This window comes from Parasteatoda tepidariorum, chromosome 4 (assembly GCF_043381705.1).
Source record: "Parasteatoda tepidariorum isolate YZ-2023 chromosome 4, CAS_Ptep_4.0, whole genome shotgun sequence".
NCBI classification, from domain to species: domain Eukaryota; kingdom Metazoa; phylum Arthropoda; class Arachnida; order Araneae; family Theridiidae; genus Parasteatoda; species Parasteatoda tepidariorum.
The window spans coordinates 84,216,200-84,238,085 of record NC_092207.1 but is presented as its reverse complement, the minus strand read 5'-3'; the positions used below and the strand labels follow the sequence as shown (position 1 = coordinate 84,238,085).

The following is a 21,886-nucleotide window of genomic DNA, read 5'->3' as shown; positions in this document are numbered from 1 at the left end:
ATGAATTTTATTGACCACTAAGTTTTAGTATCCTCTTTTCAAGGGCACCACACTAAAGAGTTCGTATCCCCTTCGCATTAATTGCGTATGAAATGGTAGAATTGCAATAATTAACATTTCAGCGGAATAATTAGAATAATTATTAGTAATTAAAGATTACTACTTACAGGCCACGTGCGCGCAAGTGTGTTCCAATTCGTCTCCTGAATGTGAAGAAACCGTCCATCGAATGGAGTGGGACAACAATGACATCTTGCAGAATATTCATAAGTGTTAGCCACGCATGAGCTGCATTTTTTTTTCTTTACTTCATTCTCCAGTTTTGGAGCGAACGCGGAAATAAATCAGTTTCATTTATTTTCTTCTTCTTCATCACCGGTTATGTTATTATTCTCGGAATCATTTCCTCTCAGAATTATTTCTGTGGACCTTTTAAAAGCATAAGTGGCTCCCTCTTTTTTTAATTAGCAAATCAGAACCACATTCATGGACAAACAAATAAGGATATTAATGAACGTGAGAAAGTGCTGGTTTTAACGACACTCAGTCTATAGTTTACGACTGGCCAGTTCTATAAATAACAGACTTTAATAGGTAGATGTTAATAAATTTCTGTTGCTCTGAGAATATAATTTTTAACTAGTTTATGATGCCCCCTGTTCGCTCCCGTTCAGAATCCTGGAAGATTGCTTTGCAATCTTATATGGTTGACTTTACAAACCAGGCTCACATCATTCGATACTAAGTTAAAACCATTTGAAATGTATTCTAGTGAAAATTCTTAAGAATTTAAATAAACTATTTAAATTTCTAAGACTAATTTCTTTATACAAAAATTAAGAATTAAATAAAAATTTAAATTATTTAAAATAAATTTTTTCCCAAAATAAAAATGAATTACTTGAAATTATATATATACATCTATATATACATATATATATATACATANATATATACATACATATATATATACACATATATATACATATATATATATACATATATATATACATCTATATATACATATATATATATACATAACTGCCAACTTGTACGCATTTGGCGTAAAATTTTATTTTCATATATAAAGTGGTAGTAAATATATGCTAATTTTTCTTTTATAAACCTAATTTTTAAATGATTTTGATCACCACTATCCTTAAAAAAATTAAGCGTATATATTGTTATGCGTTATTATCATTGTAATCAGCTTAAGCTTATTCAAAAACAACGTATTTTTTTCTTTAAATTGAAATTTTGATTCCCTTTTAATACCACTGGGAAAAATCATAATGTAAAGGATTAAAAGTTGGCAGGTATGCATATACATATATACATATTATAATATATACCTATATATATATATTATACTTTATACTTTTTAATTATACATTAATTATATATTTATAAATTATTTAAAATAAAAAATTTTAACTAATGGATTACGCCTCCTGTTCACTGGCGTTCCCGATCCCCGGAGATTGCCCCGCAATCTTAAATGGTTTTCTTTGTAAAACAAGCTCACATCACTCGGCACTAAGTTAAAACCACTTGAAGCTTGTTCTGTTGAGAATTCTCCATTTAAATAAATTATTAAAATTTCTGAAACTAATTTCTCTTTACCAAAATTAAAAATGTTTAGTTAATACTACGTTACTGAAATATATATTTTACATTATTGTATTTAAAATTAATATATATATATCATATTTTTTTCTTGGAATTATCTTTGGGAAAACGAATTTTATAATTGTGTGTAAAAATTGTTTAATTCGCTTAAAAATTTCTAGAGATGTGACGAAATACGCAAAAAGTAAAATCAATATTAAGAGGTTCAAACTTTGGATAGCTCTCCTGACCAAACTGTTGGGACCATATTTTTTAGATTGCGACCAGAAGAGTCAGAAATCTGAATCCGTCTGAAAAAAAGAATGTTTATTCGGAGAAAATACATTTTTGTGTCTGTTTTTGTAACTTAAAATATCGTCTGCATTAATTAGCATATTTGAGGTCACATCCTCGAACCATTTCGATTGAGTACTAGAATGTGAAGATCCAATCATTAGATCAAAAGTTATTCAGAGTGGTCCGTTAATTTTTTTTATTTAAAAGCTCGCTTGAACAAAATGAAAGTGTGGCGTATAATGCTCAACTAATTAGTGTTTTAAATTTAGTTTTTAACCAATGAAGATATTATGTTTACACATTAAGATGACCTTGACCTATAATATCAAGCCGCGTAATCTTTTGCATTTTATTTTTTTCCCAATTATTCTGTGTCATTACTATACAATACTATGCAACGTGAAAGAAAATTTCTGAACAAAATGAAAAAATGAAAAGCATGCTTGTTGACCATTAAGGCCAAGAGAGGGACCACGCAAGAACAATCTTCCCTTTAAGAGTAAAAAAAAAAAATATTTTGTAAACATATGCAGGTGGTTACAAATAGAAATCTAAACAATTGCATAAGTTCACGATTCTTATAAGGATGGATAGCCATGAGCGACTCAGAATCGTTCCTCACGGTTTCACCAGATAAACATTAATTGCGAGATTTGATCAGGTGTTTCGTTTACTGAAGTATGCGCCATTAAATATCCATTCATCACGTGACTGCATAGCTTAACTCTGTAAAGATATCTATTTTTATTTTACTTTGTGGTATATTCTTCAGCGCGAGATTTAAAGTTAATTTTAAACAATGAAATCTAAACCCCCTCCCCCCCCCAAAAAAAAACAAAAAAACAAAAAATAAGCTGTGTTGAAAATGTTAAGCGTTTTTTTAGGTTGATTTAAGAGGAAAAAAATTATATTTTTGCTAGATTTATAGTAAGAAAGGGTGAGCGCATAAATTAAAAAAAGAAAAAAAAACACGGAAGGGTTGAATTTTCAGTGGTTATATAAGTCATGCGAGTAACTTTTTTTGTTTTAGGTCTGATAAAAATAAAATTATTTTCTCAAAAACGTAGTTTAAATTAAAAATTTTTTTTTCTTCATTTCTATGTATTTGCATATACCGGAATATTGCTTAAAGGTAAGTTCCCATAGTGATAAATTGTAGTAATTAGGTAATTAAGAGTAACTAGGACTTGCAGTTATTAGGAGACGAATTTGTTTTGGCACTGTAATGGAAAATATGCAACAATTCGTGTTGATTGAAATATATGAATTTCTGTTGCTTACAGCCAAAATCAAAATTAATGGAAGATAATGTGTCATAACAGTTGCAGACAAATATATGGTGAAAGCAAAATTGCAGATGAAAACAGGATGCTACTCAGAATAAAGCTTTTATAATTCATAAAATAACAATGAGCTCAGGCTGCAAAAAACAAGAGAATGGCTTATCCAAGAAACATATCAAATTATTATATGTAGATTGATAATTTCAAGAGTGACAGGTTACAGGTTAATAAATTACACACAACTTGCCATAAGCCAATTCAAAATATAAGTATGTTTAATCAATGCCTTTGGAGTACAGACGAGATCCATTATAGGTGCGTTATCGAAAAAGCACACTGCCAAAAGTAAAGCGAATTCAGCCAACCACACGATATCTCATGTTAATATTTAATTCGGCTGAAGCTTTAAAGCAGTTTTTCGACGCTCCGTCGCCAAGGAGATTAAAAAAAAAAAAAGAAAAAAAAAACCCCATAGTTTAAGTGCACTTGAAGCAATGCGATAATTCTAAACTATGTATATTATCTTGCCGTGAAGAACTATGTTGGTTTTAGAACAGACATATCTTAAATATTTAAGAAATTATTAAAATTTTTTTTTAAAATCGCTAATTTGGTGACATTTTTTCACCTAGATGGAAATTATCAAAATCTGTACCTTATTCTCAGTTTTTGTAAATTTTTATGAACCCAGGTAATGCAACATTGGAGTAAAGTTTTTAATATTAAAAAATTAGACCACTAACGCTTTTAATTTTCTCAAAACTGTGGCTTTAATCCATATCGACGTTTTGCGCCATTTTCAAAATAAGCGTTGACAGCACTGGCCTTAGATAAGCTGAGCTTGAACTAACAGTCATGAGTAGAGCCCGGATTTTGATGACCTAAAAAATCTCAATGCCCTTAAAAGTGCAAAAAATGCCCTTAAAAGTGCAAAAAATGCCCTTAAAAGTGCAAAAAATGCTTTTAAAATGCGAAAATTGCGCTAAAAATGCCTTATGACATGACTTAAATAGAAGTAAAAATATTGAACTAAAACAATGTTTTACTCTTTAAAATTATTATGAGTCGTTTCAAAAAATATAAAGCAATGCAATACTTGTTCTACGTTCATTAAAGTTTGACAAATATGTTTTATATCCAAAAATAAAAAAAAAAAGGAAAATATATTGACTCCAAAACATTTTCATTTTGTATAGAAACTTAAATGAATATAACAACTTCCATCTCATAATATTACTAAATATCAGAATTACAGTGGATTATTAAATTTTTTTTTTAATATTTTGAAATGTAAACGAGCGTCTCTTGTCTGAAAGCAAATTTTTATACCAGGAGAAGCTTCTTTCAACGTCTACTGATGTTATTGGTGCGTACTTGAAAAGGACGGTCACACTTACTGACAATCCTTCTTCAATTTGAAAAGATGTTGCTTCACCTTTTAATATTCTAGAGATTTTCTTCATTGTTTGGAAGCCAGTGTAATAATAAAAAATTATACAAAATAATAAAAATTAGAAAAAAAATTAACAAAAAATTTAAAAAATGCTTTAAAATGCAAAATACGCCCCAAAATTTAAAGAAAATGCCCTATAAATCTCAAAAAATGCTCTAATGGACAAAAAATGTCCAAAAATGCAAAAAAATGCAAATGCCATCAAAATCCGGGCCTTAGTCATGAGTAACAGTTTCAAAATCACAGCAGTTATAAAAATAGCATATTATTCACAAAAAGCATCGTTTCATATGTATTAAGATGAACCATTTGACCAAAAACTTCGTTGGAAATTTAGATAAACCTAATAACGCATATGTCAAACTATAGGGGGTAGTCACAAGGGGACTAACCCATAATTTGTCTAACACTGAGGATATTTTACGTCAGCATTGTGGTCGGTGCAAGCCGGATGGGGAATTCGTATTGACTGGGATTCGAACCCGGTTCTCCGGGTTGGAAGGCGAACGCTCTATCCCCTGAGCCATTGCGGCTCAAATTAATACATTCATGTAATTTTGTATAGTAAAATATAAAATTAAAAAACCAATAAAGACTGGTTTTTGTAAAAATAAAAAATCGGTCTATTAAAAACCAGCTGGCCTGAGCTTTTTCAGAATAAACCCGGCTTTTTGCAGCCCTTACCTAGTTGGATTAAAAAAAATCACAACGGTAATAATAATACATAAATAATTATTAAAAATTAGAAACACTGGGGATAAATTTTTTCCATTGCATCAATATATTTTTATGTAAATTATTTTAGTGTGCAATTTTTTAAAAAAACTCACTAGCTGCGCTTGTCATACGCAAAACATTTTTCATTAATCCAAATATATAGAAAGTCGTCAAATGCGTGAATGAGCTCATCAGGTATAGCAGCTGTAAAAATTTTCATACGGATATTAAAAACCAAAATTTCTGAACGTTAGTAATAGTATTTAGAAAAACGTGATTCAGGTTTTTAAGAAGCCGAGAATTTTTGCACGTACGATTAAATATTACATCAAACATTTATATTCATCAGAGCCACATGAAGTTTTATATAAACACTTTATGACATCTAAAGACACGTATGAATTCTTAAGGAATTATAAAACCTATTTCCCTTGTAGATTTTATCAAGATTATTTTTCACAATTTTGTTAAGTAAAGCTTTGAATATATATATTTTGGAATGAAAATTTTTATCATTTGGAATGAAAAAAAAATGTAGTTGATATTTTAGATAATAAAAAAACTTACCACTCTCTCTTTTGCATTTGCTTGAGATCATCACCAAGTGATAAACGCAAATACTTTAAATACATTCTAAGCAGAACCGGTAGACGACTGACCAAGAAAGATTGGTCAAAGAAATTCACTTTTGAGTAGTCTAGTCTGGTTATTTTTTTTAGTTATTTATTTCTTTTCGTAATTATTTTTCAGGTTCTCGAAAAGTATCGTCTCTCAGTATCCAGTTTATGTAGCTGGAGGTTAATTTTGTTTGCTTATGGAAAGTTTGTTTTAATTAACATACCAGATGCGATTAAGTTTTGTCTGGAGAATGTTAAGCTTGAAAGGAACTAGTTTCAGATAGTTTTTCAGAAATTTCTATGAATAGTTTCGCATAAGTAATTTTTATCGGGCTTTTAAATTTCCAACCTTATAATGGCTAGACACCTTAATTATTTCTTAAGAAATAATTAAAGAGTTATTTTATTACTTTGGAGGTGTTTAAGCTACGCGATTTCTCATGAGTATTAATAAAGTTTAAAGCTTTCAAATGTTTGAGAGACTGGCAATAAATTAAGGACGAAAAAAGGTGTTTATGAACACTCTAAGACAAGAAAATATAGTTATAAGCTTGTACCTTGTATCAATTACTTTTCTTAATATATGCGCTATTTACATAAAATTTTGCTTGCTTATAGCTTAAATATTTACGAAGGTATGGTTATTTATATAAAAAACTAATTTTTACTCCTTACGTTTTCTTACTGTAACTGTAAAATCTATTCAATAAAATTAAAGAAAATTTTTGTAGCCTTTTTTAATTAACAAAAAAATATTTAAAATTTAGAAAAAAAAATTGTTAAAATTGAGTAAGATATAATCAATTAAAGTAGTCCTTTTATATTGCACATGCGTGGAAAATTTAATTTTTTTTCATAAAATTTTTGTTCTGAATATTTTTGGTAAATTACGGTCATCGTATTTGCCAACCTAACTTCAACGTCCAAAAATGAGTAAAATAGTAGTTCTGCAACAAAAAAATTAGACCCTTAAATTTTAAATGCAAATTGTAAATTCTCGATTTTGAACATTTTGAGTCATCTCAATTATTCGTATTTTGTGAGCCATAAAATATTGTGAAAAAAAAGTGGAATTATTAAAACATGTGGAAATTCGAAGCTATAATTGTCGCAAGAGCCGTGATGGCTCAGGGGACAGAGTCCAATGAGGTGGACCGGGTTCGAATATTAGCAACTGCTGGTTGTTACGAATCCGGCTTGCACTAACTACAGTGCTGACTTAAATTACCCTCAGTGGTAGACGGATCATAAGACAGAGTCCCCTTGTCGTCCAATAAACAGTGGAAGATTTTCGTTGTTTCCCTCTCCAAATGCAGGTTAGTTCCATCAAAAAGTCCTCCACGAATGCAAAATTTCTTCAAATACTTGATCCAAGAGTTCCCTTGTCTTCTGGATTGGGATCAAAATTACAAGGCTACGGAGTTGAACATTAGTAGTCGTAAAGCGCTTAGGGAGAACACTTCTATTTTGTTTCTTCTTTGCAGGTTGACTTAAAAATAATGATTTACAAGCATTTTGCTCATTGATATTCTTAAGTTTATTCTAAAGTTTAACAGTATTTCATATTTTAAAATTTTCACGAAATAAAGATAGTTATAATAAAATTAGAAATTTACCTATAAAATATTCAAATATATAAATTATGTTTGTACGTATATTTTAATAACTTAGTTGATTTTTATCAACATATTGATTTTTTTAAATATATGTTTTTAAAATATTCAAGATGGAATAAAAATCTTTAATAAAGATTTAGGAGATATACAAGAACTGTTGTATTGAATTGGCAACTTCACTCCGGCATTTTTTAGAAAATAAATTTCAATGTTTTGCATGGCATTAAATGTTTTTTGGCAAAATGTTTTAGGTCATTAAAAAGAGGTTGCTCTTTTTTAAATGAATATCTTGTTTTTTTTTTATTTAGGTTAATTTATGTTAACTAAATTAGTAGCCAAGTTAATTAAAATGGAATGTCAAGTTGAACAACAAACATTTTCGACGCCTTTTTGCTTTTAATCAAAGTTCTAATACCGCAAAAGCTCATCGTAACATTTGGGCTGTCTATGGAGATGAGGACATTGCAGTATAATAAGCCCTGAGGATTGGTATGCTATGTTTAAAAATAGAAATTTAGACAGTAAAGGCATTATTTCTGGCTGTCCAGATTTAAGAGTAATTAACATTTGCACGAAAATTCAGATCTAGGAGCAAAGGAAATGGCAGAAAAAATAAAAAGCCTCTACACTTTAAATTTATAAAAAAATTAAAAAACGGTGGGATGACAGTACTAATTCAATATTTGCAAATTAAACTATCTAATGAAAGTTTGTTAAAGAATGCCTTAAAAATAAGCTGATATTTTAATATCTTTCATAATACAATTCTCAATCTTTTAGTATGAATTCTTACTGTTATAAGCATTCTTTAAGTTTTTTTTTTTAATTATTTACTATATCAGTCTTCAATATAGGTTATAAATTGCTTTGTATACATTATAAAAAATTCATATATTCTAGTATAATTAATAGCATGAAAAGTTTTACTAATCATTTAATTAAAAATTAGAAACAGATAATGAATCATATTTCCTTATTTGACCATAAAACTATAAAATTTCAATTTAGGACTAATATTTTTATAAATAAATTTTTTTTATTAAAATTTATAGAAAAATAATGGGCAAAATGGAGGATGGAAACTACATTTTTTCTAAACACGATTCGAATTGTAAAAATGGAGACAAATATTTCTGCATATTCTTTTCTACTTATAATCAAGTTATAAGTTTGATGTTATAAATATTAAATCTAAGAATGTTTACTAAATTTTATTTTATTAAATTTTAATTTATTTAATTTTATACTATCGCAAAAGCGTTTTAAGTAATCGCCTTTTCTGTCATTTAATGATCAGGTTTTAAAAGGTTAAAGAATTCAAAAAACTGATAGAAAACTGGAGAAATTAAAGTGTTCGCGACCTTTGGCATTCTGAATTTTAAATTGGATACTTGTAAGGGACGTCATGCGTGAGGCAGCCAATCAGGTTCAGCACACACGGGATGCTGCTTGCAGGTATCAATTAAATTGGATCCAAAAATTGATTACGCGTAATAATGAATCCAAGCCTAATAGCTGCATCGTTAACATGCCATGCACAATCACGTGATTAAAAAACCATACCATTAGTTGCAAATACTTAGTTTTCCAGAAACTGCTTTATATTGGACAAGACGTACGATTTTAATATAAAAAATCGTAATTAATTATTGGGAGAATTTCTTTGCGAATCACAAATTGAATTACCAACAGATAGCTAGTATTTTATTGAAGTTGTATGAATAAGATTCCAAAGTTATGTATACAAAATTTCACGCCATCTGTATTATAAATACAAATATATTCTAAGTTTAGAAATATTACCAATGAAGATTTATTCATGCGTTAAATTGATTTCTGCCTGACCTTCGCAAAATAAATGGCATTGAAAGACCACACTCACGATTTGTGACTTGCATGGAATACAAATTTATAGTTACATTAAGTTTCTTACAGCAAAGGTGAGACGAGCGTCATTGATAGGTTGAAATACATGTATGTTAGATTAATCTGACTATTTAAAATAATCTCCGTCTGAGTTCGTATTTATCGTCTGCGTATATTTCGTATAATTCGTCTGAGACTACAGATAAATTTGGATTTATGATTATCGTTCTGTAGATAGAATCCGTAAAATCTGCTACCGGTGCAACACGTTTTTAATTTTAAAATTTATAGTAATAAGAGTAATTATTCCACGAGTGAAATAAAGAGAAGACATTACTAACATTTGATATAAAGTTTGGGTTATCGTGAAAACATTAACCCTTTCGTTACAAGCGCCGTTTTTAGCCGGAGTAAGGGTGATATCGCTTGATAACCGGCGCATTATGCTTCAAACATAGTCTGACCAATATTCCATTGACCTACATTGGATCAATACCACTTAAAGTGCAGTTTAAATGCGCTAAATATGTTTTGTAAGTTAGAAAGACATTTTCCATCGGTGTTATAAATCGCGGAAATCTCCGCGAATGTCCACACTTCGTGGCGTGATGCATCGTTCAGAAGAATCATTTCAATTTAGAGGAATGTCATAACGAAATGGTTCGGGTACTTGACCTTAAGTATGCCAATTAATTAGAACAGGCAAAAAAGTTAAGAAATAAAACAAATGTGCTTTTTCCGATTCGATTTTTTACTCCAAAATGTGGGGTTAGTCACAATCTGGTCAATATCGTTAAAATAGTTTAGGCAGGAAAGCAATCGAAAGTTTAAGCTCCTTAAGGTTAATTTCCCTTTTTAAATATTTAATTTTTTTTACCCAGGAAGTAATGAAGCGAATCTAAATGTTTTTGCACACATTTATAAAACTAAATTATCGAAATATAAGTTTATTTTATAATTTTCTTTTATTTTATTCACTAATGGCGGAAAAGTTTGTTTCAGATTTGTAAGATGCATACATTTTTGCACCAATTTAAATCAACGTAGTTTTAAATGAAACAAAAAAATTAAACAGATTCGGTCTTGAGAAATAAACATTTCCAAATAAGACTTTTTTTTCGAGATGACAAAATTGAGAAGAGTGAAAATCAGAATTTAAGGGATCTAAACTTTAAATCCTAAAATTGTTTCTGAAGATGAATATGTGCCAACATTAACATGGTGCTTATTTTTTTTTTTAATAACTCGCTCATGACCAGGTGTAATGTGATCACGCGATTGTCCCGTTCAGAGACCATGGAATCCTGTATGAGACGAACTTTTCTGACTCCATGATCACGTCCATGATCCATGATCACCTGGACGTGATCTGATTCTGTTCTCTCGTATCTCACTTATACTTTTTAGTACGCATAATCTTGGAGCCTATGGGTCTGGGGGAGAGCTATCATCCTTCGCCGATCCTGAAAGAGTTATAATAAAACCCCTTATCAGAATTCAAATGCCTGAATGAGATAATTCTTTTTCTTTACTGTAACCTTTCTGAAAATCTGAAAATGAATTTAGCTGTGTTTGGGGAAAAAAAGCACTTCAATTATAAGAGAAAACTAGCATCAGTAATTTGGATTAGAGGTTTTACCGAACGCAAAAAAAGAAACGAGTTTTTAATAACAAAAAAAAAGGAATATACTTTTATATTAAGCTTCGTTAAGTATTTTTATCAGGCAACTAAAAAGAGATACATGCATTGCATGTGATGAAAAAATATCTTAGATAGTGGCATTTTACCGATAGCGCATATAAATCTTACTTAATGTTAAACAGACATAGAATTAATTTTATATATTCCATAAGTTTCATTAGTTTAATTATGAATGTAATAGCTATAAGAGAAAGATTGCAAGAAAAGAAACTGACCTAAATCTTTGGAGTTTGTTGTTACCGTCACAACATTTCTTTATTATTACTTCATGCAGATTATTCGGATCATTATCATCTGCAAGAAATTCATATGAATCAGATATATTTCAGATGAAAATAAATGCAGATACTTATTGCCATTATGAAATTTTGTTTTTATTCTACAAAAAAGAAATTTCTTTAAAGTGTTACGATTGTTAGAGGAAAAAAGTTCCAGTAAGAAAGCACTATCATTATAAACGTATGAGCGAAAGGTTTGTTATGGTTGAACAAGAGCTTGACGCGGCTATACTGCGCAAAATTAACTGGCGTTATTACACTATCAATGTAAAGAAATAAAATATCTTTAAAACTCAAGTCTGATGAAAAAGTAAAAAGGTTAAAGTTTAGTAAGGTGCTGGTGGTAGAAATCATATTAAGGAGAAAAATAACAGTGAGGTTGCATAGATAATAAGGTTTTTCGCCTAAAATTGTATGTTGTGATAGTAAATTTGTTTCAGTTTGGGTTGACTGTAGAGTTTATAGCAAGAGAGCTGAGCCAAACTAAAAAAGATTACACTAATGAAATCAAATCGCGTAAGATAATTGGTAAGGAAAACTGGTTTTTGGCGACATGAATCTAATGTTAAAGATTTACTTGTAAAAAAAAAATTCTTGATTTTAACATTAAAAAAAATATATTTTTGCTTTTTACTGCCTAATTCCTGTGGTAGTTAAACTAAAAAATAAGAAAGTAAATAAATTGGGTATAAAATGCACTGCTTTTTTAAGATTTTTGAATAATTATTCTAGTTAGCATTTTTAATTTAAAATTTCCAATACCTTTTCCAATATCGAGTTACAATAACAATAAAACGAATTTTTTCTCATCATTAAGTCACCTTGACCCAACCCATTCTTACAATTTGCAATAAAATTAAAATGATAATTGTTAAGACTTTCGTAACTCCAGTTTTTTTTCTAAATTCCTAAAAAATAATCAAGTACCTAGACAAGAATTTTTATTTGTGCCACCAGCATCAGTAAGATGCTGACATGTGGATCATGGAACAAAAATGAAAGTAATTTTTCTCAGCAAAATCTTTTTTGAAAAAGCTTTTCAAGATGAGAATCTGTACTATACAAGTTACAGGTCTAAAAAGATTTTAAAACTAATTTTTTGTTTTCTTCTCATGTTAATATTCTTACAACTGACAAAGTATTAATTAGATTTAAAGAAACTGGATGAAATCTCAAATTTACAAATTTTGGAATGATAATTATCAACTGTTAGAACCACAAAACTAAGATGGTTAAATCTTTAATTTTAACAATCCTATTACTATCTACTCTAACCAAAATTGATTTTTTTAATATAGAGTAATATGCATAATTATTTTAAATATTAATTGCGTTTAGTGTTTATTGCAATTGTCTAAACCCTTTTTTTTCTACAAAAAAACTTCCCACGGTCGCTTCATAAAAGACTGCGTTTAAAAATAGACGAAGTTTTAAATAGCTTTCAGTGTAAGATTGCAAAATCATTTTCGAAATTGAAAAATAAAATAATCAATTTAAAGAACTGATTCCTCAAAAACCTGGTTGAGATGGCACACTAAGAAGTCTAGACTAGAAATTCTGCAAAAATAGTGAGCAATTTGTTCCGCTAACCTTCTATTACGCAATTCTGAGTAGATTTCTTAGAATTCTATAATTGTGAATGGGCGCCTATTATTTGAATGAGCAGAAAGAAAAAACATAACACTTCCACTATTTGAAGAGCATTTATAGCCTGAAGCTGACCTTATTCGCATTGAAATATGATATACCAGTTGGTCTCTCCTGTCTTTGAGGAAGTTCTCACTAGAATTCCTTTTTTAAGTAAAGAAAAGCGTAAAAAAGTCGTTCTTTTTTGAGGAAATATATTAGTCGTTTGTGAGCAAAAGTTCGGCGATTTTTAACATGTTAAAAAATTGAACTTCTATAAGAAAATTTCCGTTATTACATAATTTACATATTGCTTCCCTGCATGGGCTTTAGAAGGAGCAAAAGCATAGCGGAATCAATAGCGAAATTTATTGCTTCTACTTCAGGAGTTCGCTGTAGGAAAAATTGTTATAAGGAGATTATGAATTTTTGAAGCTGCTTAAATAAATATTTTACAAAATTTATAAATTTTTAAATTTAAAAGTATAACTTTTGATTATTAAAAATGAATTTAAAATTAAATTAATATTAATTTCCTTCATCTAACAATTAAATATGAAATTAATATTGATATATTTTTTAAATGGAGTTCGAAGTGAGAACATAGAATCTTTAACCCTTTATCTACTGACGGTATTTATAAGTACCAATCACTTTAAACTAATTAATTAAAGTGATACCTTTAAGTACCACATAGTTCTAACAAATTAAATTTCGCAACGGGGAGATTTTTTTTTCTTGTATATTCTTTAACTATCAATATGGCAGCTAAAAAAATATATTTATGAAGAAATTTTCAGTAGTTTATAATGCAGTAGATAAAGGGTTAAGATCCTAAGTCAAAATTCTTGTCGGTCCCATTAAACATTTTGATGGTTTACGTTTGTTTCAGTGCAATTCACGATGGTTCAACATCATTTGTTAGTCCCTATCATCCAATCTTTTCCATTATGCGCCCATGTTTTTTGATAAGCAACGAACTTGTATCATTCCATGATGGAAGATGCTACTTTAATACTATGATGGTTAACCATCAAAGGAGGTTTGATTCTCATGAACCAACAATCCATGATGGTTCCAACTATACATTTCCATGATGGTTTATTGGAAATTATAGTTTTTTCTTAGGAAAATACCATCAAAACAATTATTTTGATTTTTTATGTTGGACCATCATAAATCAGTCCGAATTCCTACATTGGGATGTTGGATTTTCATGATCGTTCCAACATTTGATTTCTAAGATACTAAGATGGAAATTAGTGATGTTCCATAATGGTAAAACAATGCATTTCTATGATGGTTTAGTAATAACTGTTGGTTCAGCAGGAATATACCATCAAAACAATTTCTTTTTATGTTGGCCTATTACAAATCATTCCGAATTCCTACATCAGGGTGATGGTTACTTATGTTGGTTACAATCAGGATTATGTAGGTCCATCAATAGAAAACCATCAAAAATTTTGACTTTGGGTAGAATTCTACAGTTGCAAATTATTGCTTGAATACAAAATGAAAGTATTTCCAGAAATAGGCACGCGTGAGAGCAGATTGGTTGCATAGAATATCCAACTTTTAATTTTCTACAAAAATGACAAAAATAATAGATAAAGGTCTAAAAAAAGTACACAAATGACGAAGAACGAAAAGATACGCGTCGTGAAAATTCGTCGTATAAAGACAAATAACTCGTTATATGGAGAATTTGAATGCTCTTCGTTGTAGGAAGACTACTGTATTTTCGAAATATTTTTAAATAAAAATAATTTTATTTTAAACCTAAGTTAGAATGAACGACACTTATATTTGAAGAATATTTTAAGTACTTTTCATGTAAAATTTTGATAATTTAGTCATTATAAATCTTTTTTTAGGGTATTCAAAAAACAGCTACCCTAGCACAGTTTCTCAAACTCAGAGTACAGATCTTTTCGCACCGATCTTTAATACTCCAAAAATTATTGAAATTTTATAAGGAATTTAAAAAAATGAAAATTTTGTTATAGGTATAGTTATAGGTATACCTATTACCTATAGGTATACCTATAGGTATACCTATAGGTATAGGTTCTTATAAAATTTAGTTCGTAATTTCATAAGGAACTAAAAAAATGAAATTTTAGTTATAGGCAGAATTATAAGCAAAAAAGAAATTTTGTTTGGGTACAATTTAGAAATTTAGTCTTTCAAATTAAGGCATTAGTTTGAAATTTTGTGTCTAAGTCTTCGAAAATAGAGTTTTGAGAAATCCACATTTTTCTATTCCTTCCTTTCTTTTCGGAGAGCTTTTTTTACGGAAGATTCCATGGGTAGAGTTTTTCTACAAGTTATTTAAAACACAGGAAAAATGGGCTTAGCATGTTGTATCATAAAATAAATTTGAAAATAAATGAATAATCTAAACTTATTTGACCCGTTGAAAGTTTAAAAGCCACAAATTTCGGCTCCATTGCCTTAATCTTATATTTAGCCTAATATTTCCCCTTTCAGTAGAATAAGAGTGCACTATACCCTTAAGATGAAATGAAGTATTAGCATATAAGACAGTGTAGAATTTCATACCTTTAAGTTTTGTAATATGCAAAATGTTCTGTAATGACCATCCTTAATTTGTATTTTTTAGAATATTTAAAGAGAAAAATATTTATACAGAACGGGAGTTGCAAATTAATATTTCTAAGAGGTAAAAACAAACAAAAACGCTATTAAAATTGGACAAATTACAATGTAGGAAAGCAAATGCAATAAACAACAAAACTGGTTTGATTGCCTGTGGAAATTAAAAGCATTTTCACCCTACAATATTCAATTAAACCTGTTTGAATATTAATTACTATCTACTTTTCTCTGCTGTAATTGGTTAAATATTGATAATGTTTTCCTTTTTGCTAAAAATATTAATTTGTACAAGTGTGCACCCTTTATCATTTTTGATATGGATTAAAAACTTACATATTACAGACATCCTTTACGGAAAAGAGCTTTTTGTTCAAAAATCTATATTAATGGCTGTGAGTAAGTATCTGGCGGATTCATAGTAATAAATTATATGTGAGCTGCGATTTCGCAGGATATAGAACTCTCCCGTACAGTTCGAATTCCAGCGGTAGCTGATACATTCCGCACCCAGCTGGCACTGACCACAGTGCTGCCATAAAATATCCTCAGAGGTAGGTGGATCATGTGTTTGTTTGAACCTCCTTACCGTTAGGCTAACCCTGTGAGGTTTTCCTTGCAAATGCAGGCTAGTACCAAGAAGTCTTTTATGAAGGTGAGCTTGTTCCAATGTTTGACTGAGGAGTTCGTTTTTCTGGATTGGGTTTGAAATTAAAAGGCTACAGAATTGAATAATGCTAGTCGTAGACTCATTATTGGGTCTGCTGTTTTACGCCGGCTATCAAAGGAAAAACAATTAAACCTGAAAGTTAATGATTTTCCTGTTTTTATTTCTTTTAAGTTCATTTTATTTAGAACGGTCACCCATTTAGTTTGTTCGAAAAGTAACGTGAGTTGATTAAAAAAAGTATGCATTGATTCAATCCATATAACACATTAAAAAGGCTAAAAATTGATTCCTCCGGCATTTAGCTTCCAGTGAGGTTTTTGGTATTAATGACGACACATAAACCCTTCACAAAATGTTCTTTAGAGCCTATTTTAAGCTGCTTGACTTTGTAAATCACCTATCAAGACAATTCAAGTTTCCTAAGAGAGCCACGTCAGGGCTTGAAAATGGCTAGGGAATCGTTGGTATTTTTTGATCGGCCAAAAAGCAGGTTGTGAAGAAGGCAGAGTGGCAATGCTCGTTCTCATTGCGAAATTTCCATCAATCCGTGATGTTTGGTCAAGACTTCATTTATTGCTTATCGTCTGTCAATAAACGAACGCTAACGAATATCTTCAAGAATTCAAACTCACGAGTCACATTTTCGTTAGTGGTGATCGTTAATTGCCTTCCGATAATAGTCTCTTTGTTGATCTCTCTAAGGCATTAATAAATTGCTCAGTGCAACAGACTTTACATTCTAAAAACCAATTATCCCCCAAAAGAACATCTTTGTCATGCAAAGAGTTTCCGCAATGAAATTGCCGAGTTTGACTCAAAATTTGGCGACATTTCATCGTGCACTGCACGACGGCTTGCTTAGGTGATAAAAAATATGTCATGAAAATCTGCCAGGATACAGAACGGCCACGCACGTGTAGACTGACCGCTTACAACCAGTCTGGATTAGAACGGATGTAATGAAATCAGTGATACATACACAGGTTGTGTTCAAAAATAACATATTTAAAAAACTTTATGAAAAAAAAGCTCCTAAAATTTTTTTCACCGGTATAAAATTTTTTCAAAACTTCATTCATAAATGTTTAATTACCAATCAAAAAATGTTACATAACCTTATCATTTTGTTCTTACCGCAAGTCGAATTTCATTAAAGGAAACGAAAACGTTTTTAGAATTTTAAGATTTCTCCTTGAAGATTTCTAATTTTTAACTCACACGTCATTGTTTTCATTAATTATATATAGCTTCAAGCCTTGTTCTATTTTTGGGTGAAATGTTATTTGAAACTCTAGCGAAACCTAAAAAAAGTATTATTTCCTATTAAAAGATAGAAAATGGTAAAAAGGCAGATGTTAAAAGTATGTTCTCCACAAATAGTCTTGTTGCATACGTATTTTGATATTCTGCGTTTTTTAGGACTGAAAGTGCATATTCTGCGTTCGTTTACCGCACTTTAAGTTGTGTCTTCTATGAGCTTTCCAATATTCAAATCCAATCTTCAACGTTCATTATGAAGGAACTAAACTATTCGATTGTTAGACGACGATTACAGCAAATCTCTGAAAGTATTATAGCCGTGTGTATTATGTGTGCATTATAGCCGTGTGTATTATAGCCGAAGTGTATTATAGCCGAAGTGTATTATAGCCGAAGTGTATTATAGCCGCACTTATCATTTTCGGATAACTCATTTTACTTATGAAGGAACTATGAGTGAAACTGGAACAAATTTTCAATACTTGAAGGGGCCGGTATAGATTACCGGTTTAGTTATTTAAGGTAAAAGCATATTTGAGCAATATTAAATCAACTTTATATGAGCAATATGAACAATTTTTAAACTTTCATGACAAACCATTTATATTATGCCAAAACTAACTGTAACTACCTTATGAGTTTGTTTCAATTTTGTTTTAAAATTTAGCGATTAACCGCCGTTTATCAACATCTCTAAACTCATGCGTGCAAATCACGATTTCTTCCAAACTGAAAAATTTGTTCTTATGCAATGTTACGCCTAATAACGAGAATTTAAAATATGAAGGCTGCTTTAGTTTATAATAGTCGTTGAACAGCCGACCCGATTTTGAGTTTACGACTACCCTGTAATTTTGGAGCCAATCCAGAAGACAAGGGAACTCCTTTATCAAGTATCGGGAGAAATTACCTTTCGTGAAGTTCTTTTTTAAATGGAACAAACCCGAGTTTGCGTGACACGGATAGGAAACACAACACCTACGGTTAGCCTGACGGGACTAACCCGTGATTCGTCTACTATTGAGGATATTTTATGACAGCACTATGCGCGATACGGATGCGCTGGAATTTGAACCAGGGTCGCCTCATTGGGAGGTGAGTGATCAATCCCCTCAGCCACCACGGATCAAATATCGGGAATTTTAAATATGTAAGCAAATGAATAAGGATAGTTTTACTGGATTCTACTTTTGTAAAAATTCCTCTTAAAATTTGCCTTTTTGTAAATTTAGAAAAAAAAACGTCCAATTTTAACGTCAAGTGAACAAATTAGGATCATAATCACGTTTTAATATATATGGATAATTGGAATATATTTTGAAAACTGCCGACTTCATTTGTAATACTTGCAGTAAATCTTGTAAGCCCACACTCTGAAATAAAATTTTAATTTTTAACAATTCAGCAATCTTTGAGCATTTTGTTAATTTTGAGATATATTTCCTCACAAAAGCACGTGATTTGGGACAAAACGCGAACTCTTAAATGTGTGACGAAAATGTTTCCTCCACTAGCAACCCCATCGCAGTGCATTATGAGAAAAACGAATGTGGGTTGAACGATGAAATATTTCTTTACCAGATGAAATTCGTTTCTTCGTAGAAGTGATGATAGTTATTTCGCTCAGAGCATATACTACCAAGAAACGGTTTTTTTGTCAAAAATGAAGAATGTTTCCTGAAATTTGTTGATCCCTTTTTTTACAGTGCAAAGGTAAAAAAACGTCAACATTTTCTAAAATGAAAATTCCTTTATTGTGGAAAATCTATGTGTGCAGGCGATTATAAAAATTGAAAGGTGTAGAATGATGCTATAAATACTATATACAGTGTAATCGTTATTTAAATGACTTGCACTTCTATAAACGTGTTCTGCTTAACGTAAATCCCCATAAGATTAAAATAATAAATGAAAAAAAATATTGCAATTATTTCAGCTTTATTAATTGCATTGTAAGATTGCTTTTCATTGTTGTACCAGATTTTGTAGTGCTAATTAATACCGATTTATCGATTGTTTACTTTTTTTACACCCCATACGATGAACATGTTTCTAGCTCGATTTCAATAAAGAAAATTATGAAGTATGCTTCCAAACTGCTTTTGTTTCACTTTTAAATAAAGTTGTTGTTTAGTTTTCTTCCTAATTTACCTTATCTTATAATATTAATTACATTTCCGTTAAAAGACATTTAATTTTGGAATTTAGAATCTTTACGTATGCAAATGTGCTGATAATTATTCAAATTATAAAATAGAAGTAATTTTAAAATCATTCATGTTCATCAACACGAATTTAATAAATTTTAAATTTATTTTGTCAAAATTATAATTCCCTATAGTGTATTCATATATTACGAATTCTATACACACTACGGGAAGCTAGCTAGTTAAGATTTAAAGCATCTATAAAATCTTCCTTAAAATTAAAATTCAGAAAACTGAGAAGCTTATTAAAATGCCAAATGCGTTCAACATAATCTTAAAAATAATGATTTCCGTTCTCTGAATTTTATGGTTGTTACGGAGTTAAAAAAGCAATTTTTTTATTTTTAATATTAAGCTTAGAAGCAGCTTATTTGACAGCTTCTCTAACAATACATTAAATTTAAACAAATTTTAACTAAGTTTCATAAACCTAAAAATTTTTTATCCGTATTTTGCAAATTTAAACTAATTTTGGTGAAATTTTTAAAATTTGGGAATTTAAAATTTATTGTCTTAAATTTTTTAAATTAAAAATGTAGCAAAATTGACAAGTTAATTAAATTAAAAAACATACATTAAAAGCAATTTAATTTACTTAAAATATAATGTAAAATAAATGTAAGTTTTCGACTTTTTAAATTTTAAATCAATACTTTTATAGCATTTGGTATTTTAAAATTTTTCAATTGATGAGGATGTTTTAATAAATTTAAAGATCTTCAAAAACTTAACTCCTTGAAGGAGTGTCGTTTTGTTTTTAATCCAGAAATTGTTATTTTAAAATTTTTTTAAAAAAATAATGTTTCGGGATGATTTGACCTTGATTATTCCGGTTTTATGCATGAAAAATTTGACTTTGAGTTCATAGCTATTTCTTACTTGCCTTGACAGAAAATTAATATTTACTATATTGCAATAGAATTTAGAAAATAATTTGTAACAATCATGAATTCTTTTATATATTTCAAAACCTTTTTTCACTTTTTTTTGAAAAGAAAAAAGATGCTTTTTGACTCCGCATATTAAAAGCAAAAATTTCAGTTTAATTAAATTTTAATTATTAACTGTTATGACAACATGAATTTAGTATTTTAAATTCGAGAATTATTTGTTAAGATTTAATTAAAATGTTTATAAAATAATTTAAGAAATTTTTTTTTGTTTTAACTTCTTTCAACTTCTTTTTTTAAATAATATGAGCTGGTAAATTTTTACAGAAACTTGAAATTTTGATAAAATATTGCATCAAAATTATATTTAGTTTTAACCTATATTAACCATAAACTTAAAATTAGAGTAGTAAATATTAACCTTTAAGAAATAACTAATTCTCAATTTTAAGAAGTATTAATTCTAATACAAACAAAATGTTCCCAAAGGATTCCTATAACCCTTTGACACAAAATTTTTATTCAACATAATTTTCAGACATTTTTCATAATTTTCTGTTATTTTAAGGTCAAAATAGGTGAATATATTATATTTTGCATTTTAATAATTTATGGTTAAGAAATACAATAACACGGCTCACTTTCAAACGATTTTTCAAATTTGTACTTATTTAGATTAAAGAGAAACAGTTATTTATCATTGAAATTTCTTTAATTTGCAAAATCAATTATTGATAAATTTTAGAATATGAACAAAAAAAAAATTAAAATTACTTCTTTTGTGGATTTTATATTTTAGTACAAAAATAGTTCCAATAATATAACAGATTATTTTTAGTAAATATTCGACTATTTTTTGTAATTAAAAAATACTGAAATACACTTTTGCTTGTAATTAGAGCTTCAGAAAATATATAAAAAGGGACACCGGTGTCCCATCTGCGTTAAAGGGTTAAACTGAAAATCGGATGCATCCGGAAAACAGTATCTGTTAGATATTATACAATTGTTCATTATCAGTATACATTATCAATATGCAACAAACAGATTCATATAGATTAATGATCAGAAAAGAATCAAAAATCGATGCAAAAATGAAATTACTGTAACATTGATTGCAAAGTTGTATCAGCATAATTTAAATGACTTTTTTAATTACATATTAAAATCAAAAGCA

General features: G+C 29.3%; 1 protein-coding gene across 5 annotated transcripts in view; it reads right to left on the bottom strand.

Moving 5' to 3' along the window:
• Positions 1-21,886, bottom strand: part of LOC107452128 (potassium voltage-gated channel subfamily KQT member 1) — a 100,315-nt gene that overhangs the window by 37,129 nt on the left and 41,300 nt on the right. The window contains exon 2 of one of the 5 annotated variants that reach the window (XM_043039157.1): positions 11,375-11,453. The exons of 3 other annotated variants lie outside the window; for them this stretch is intronic. In XM_043039157.1, coding sequence (XP_042895091.1) covers positions 11,375-11,453 — 79 coding nt within the window. Of the gene's footprint in view, positions 1-167; positions 410-11,374; positions 11,454-21,886 lie in introns of those variants that run through there. One more of the 5 variants, XM_043039159.2, reaches the window with a different exon arrangement.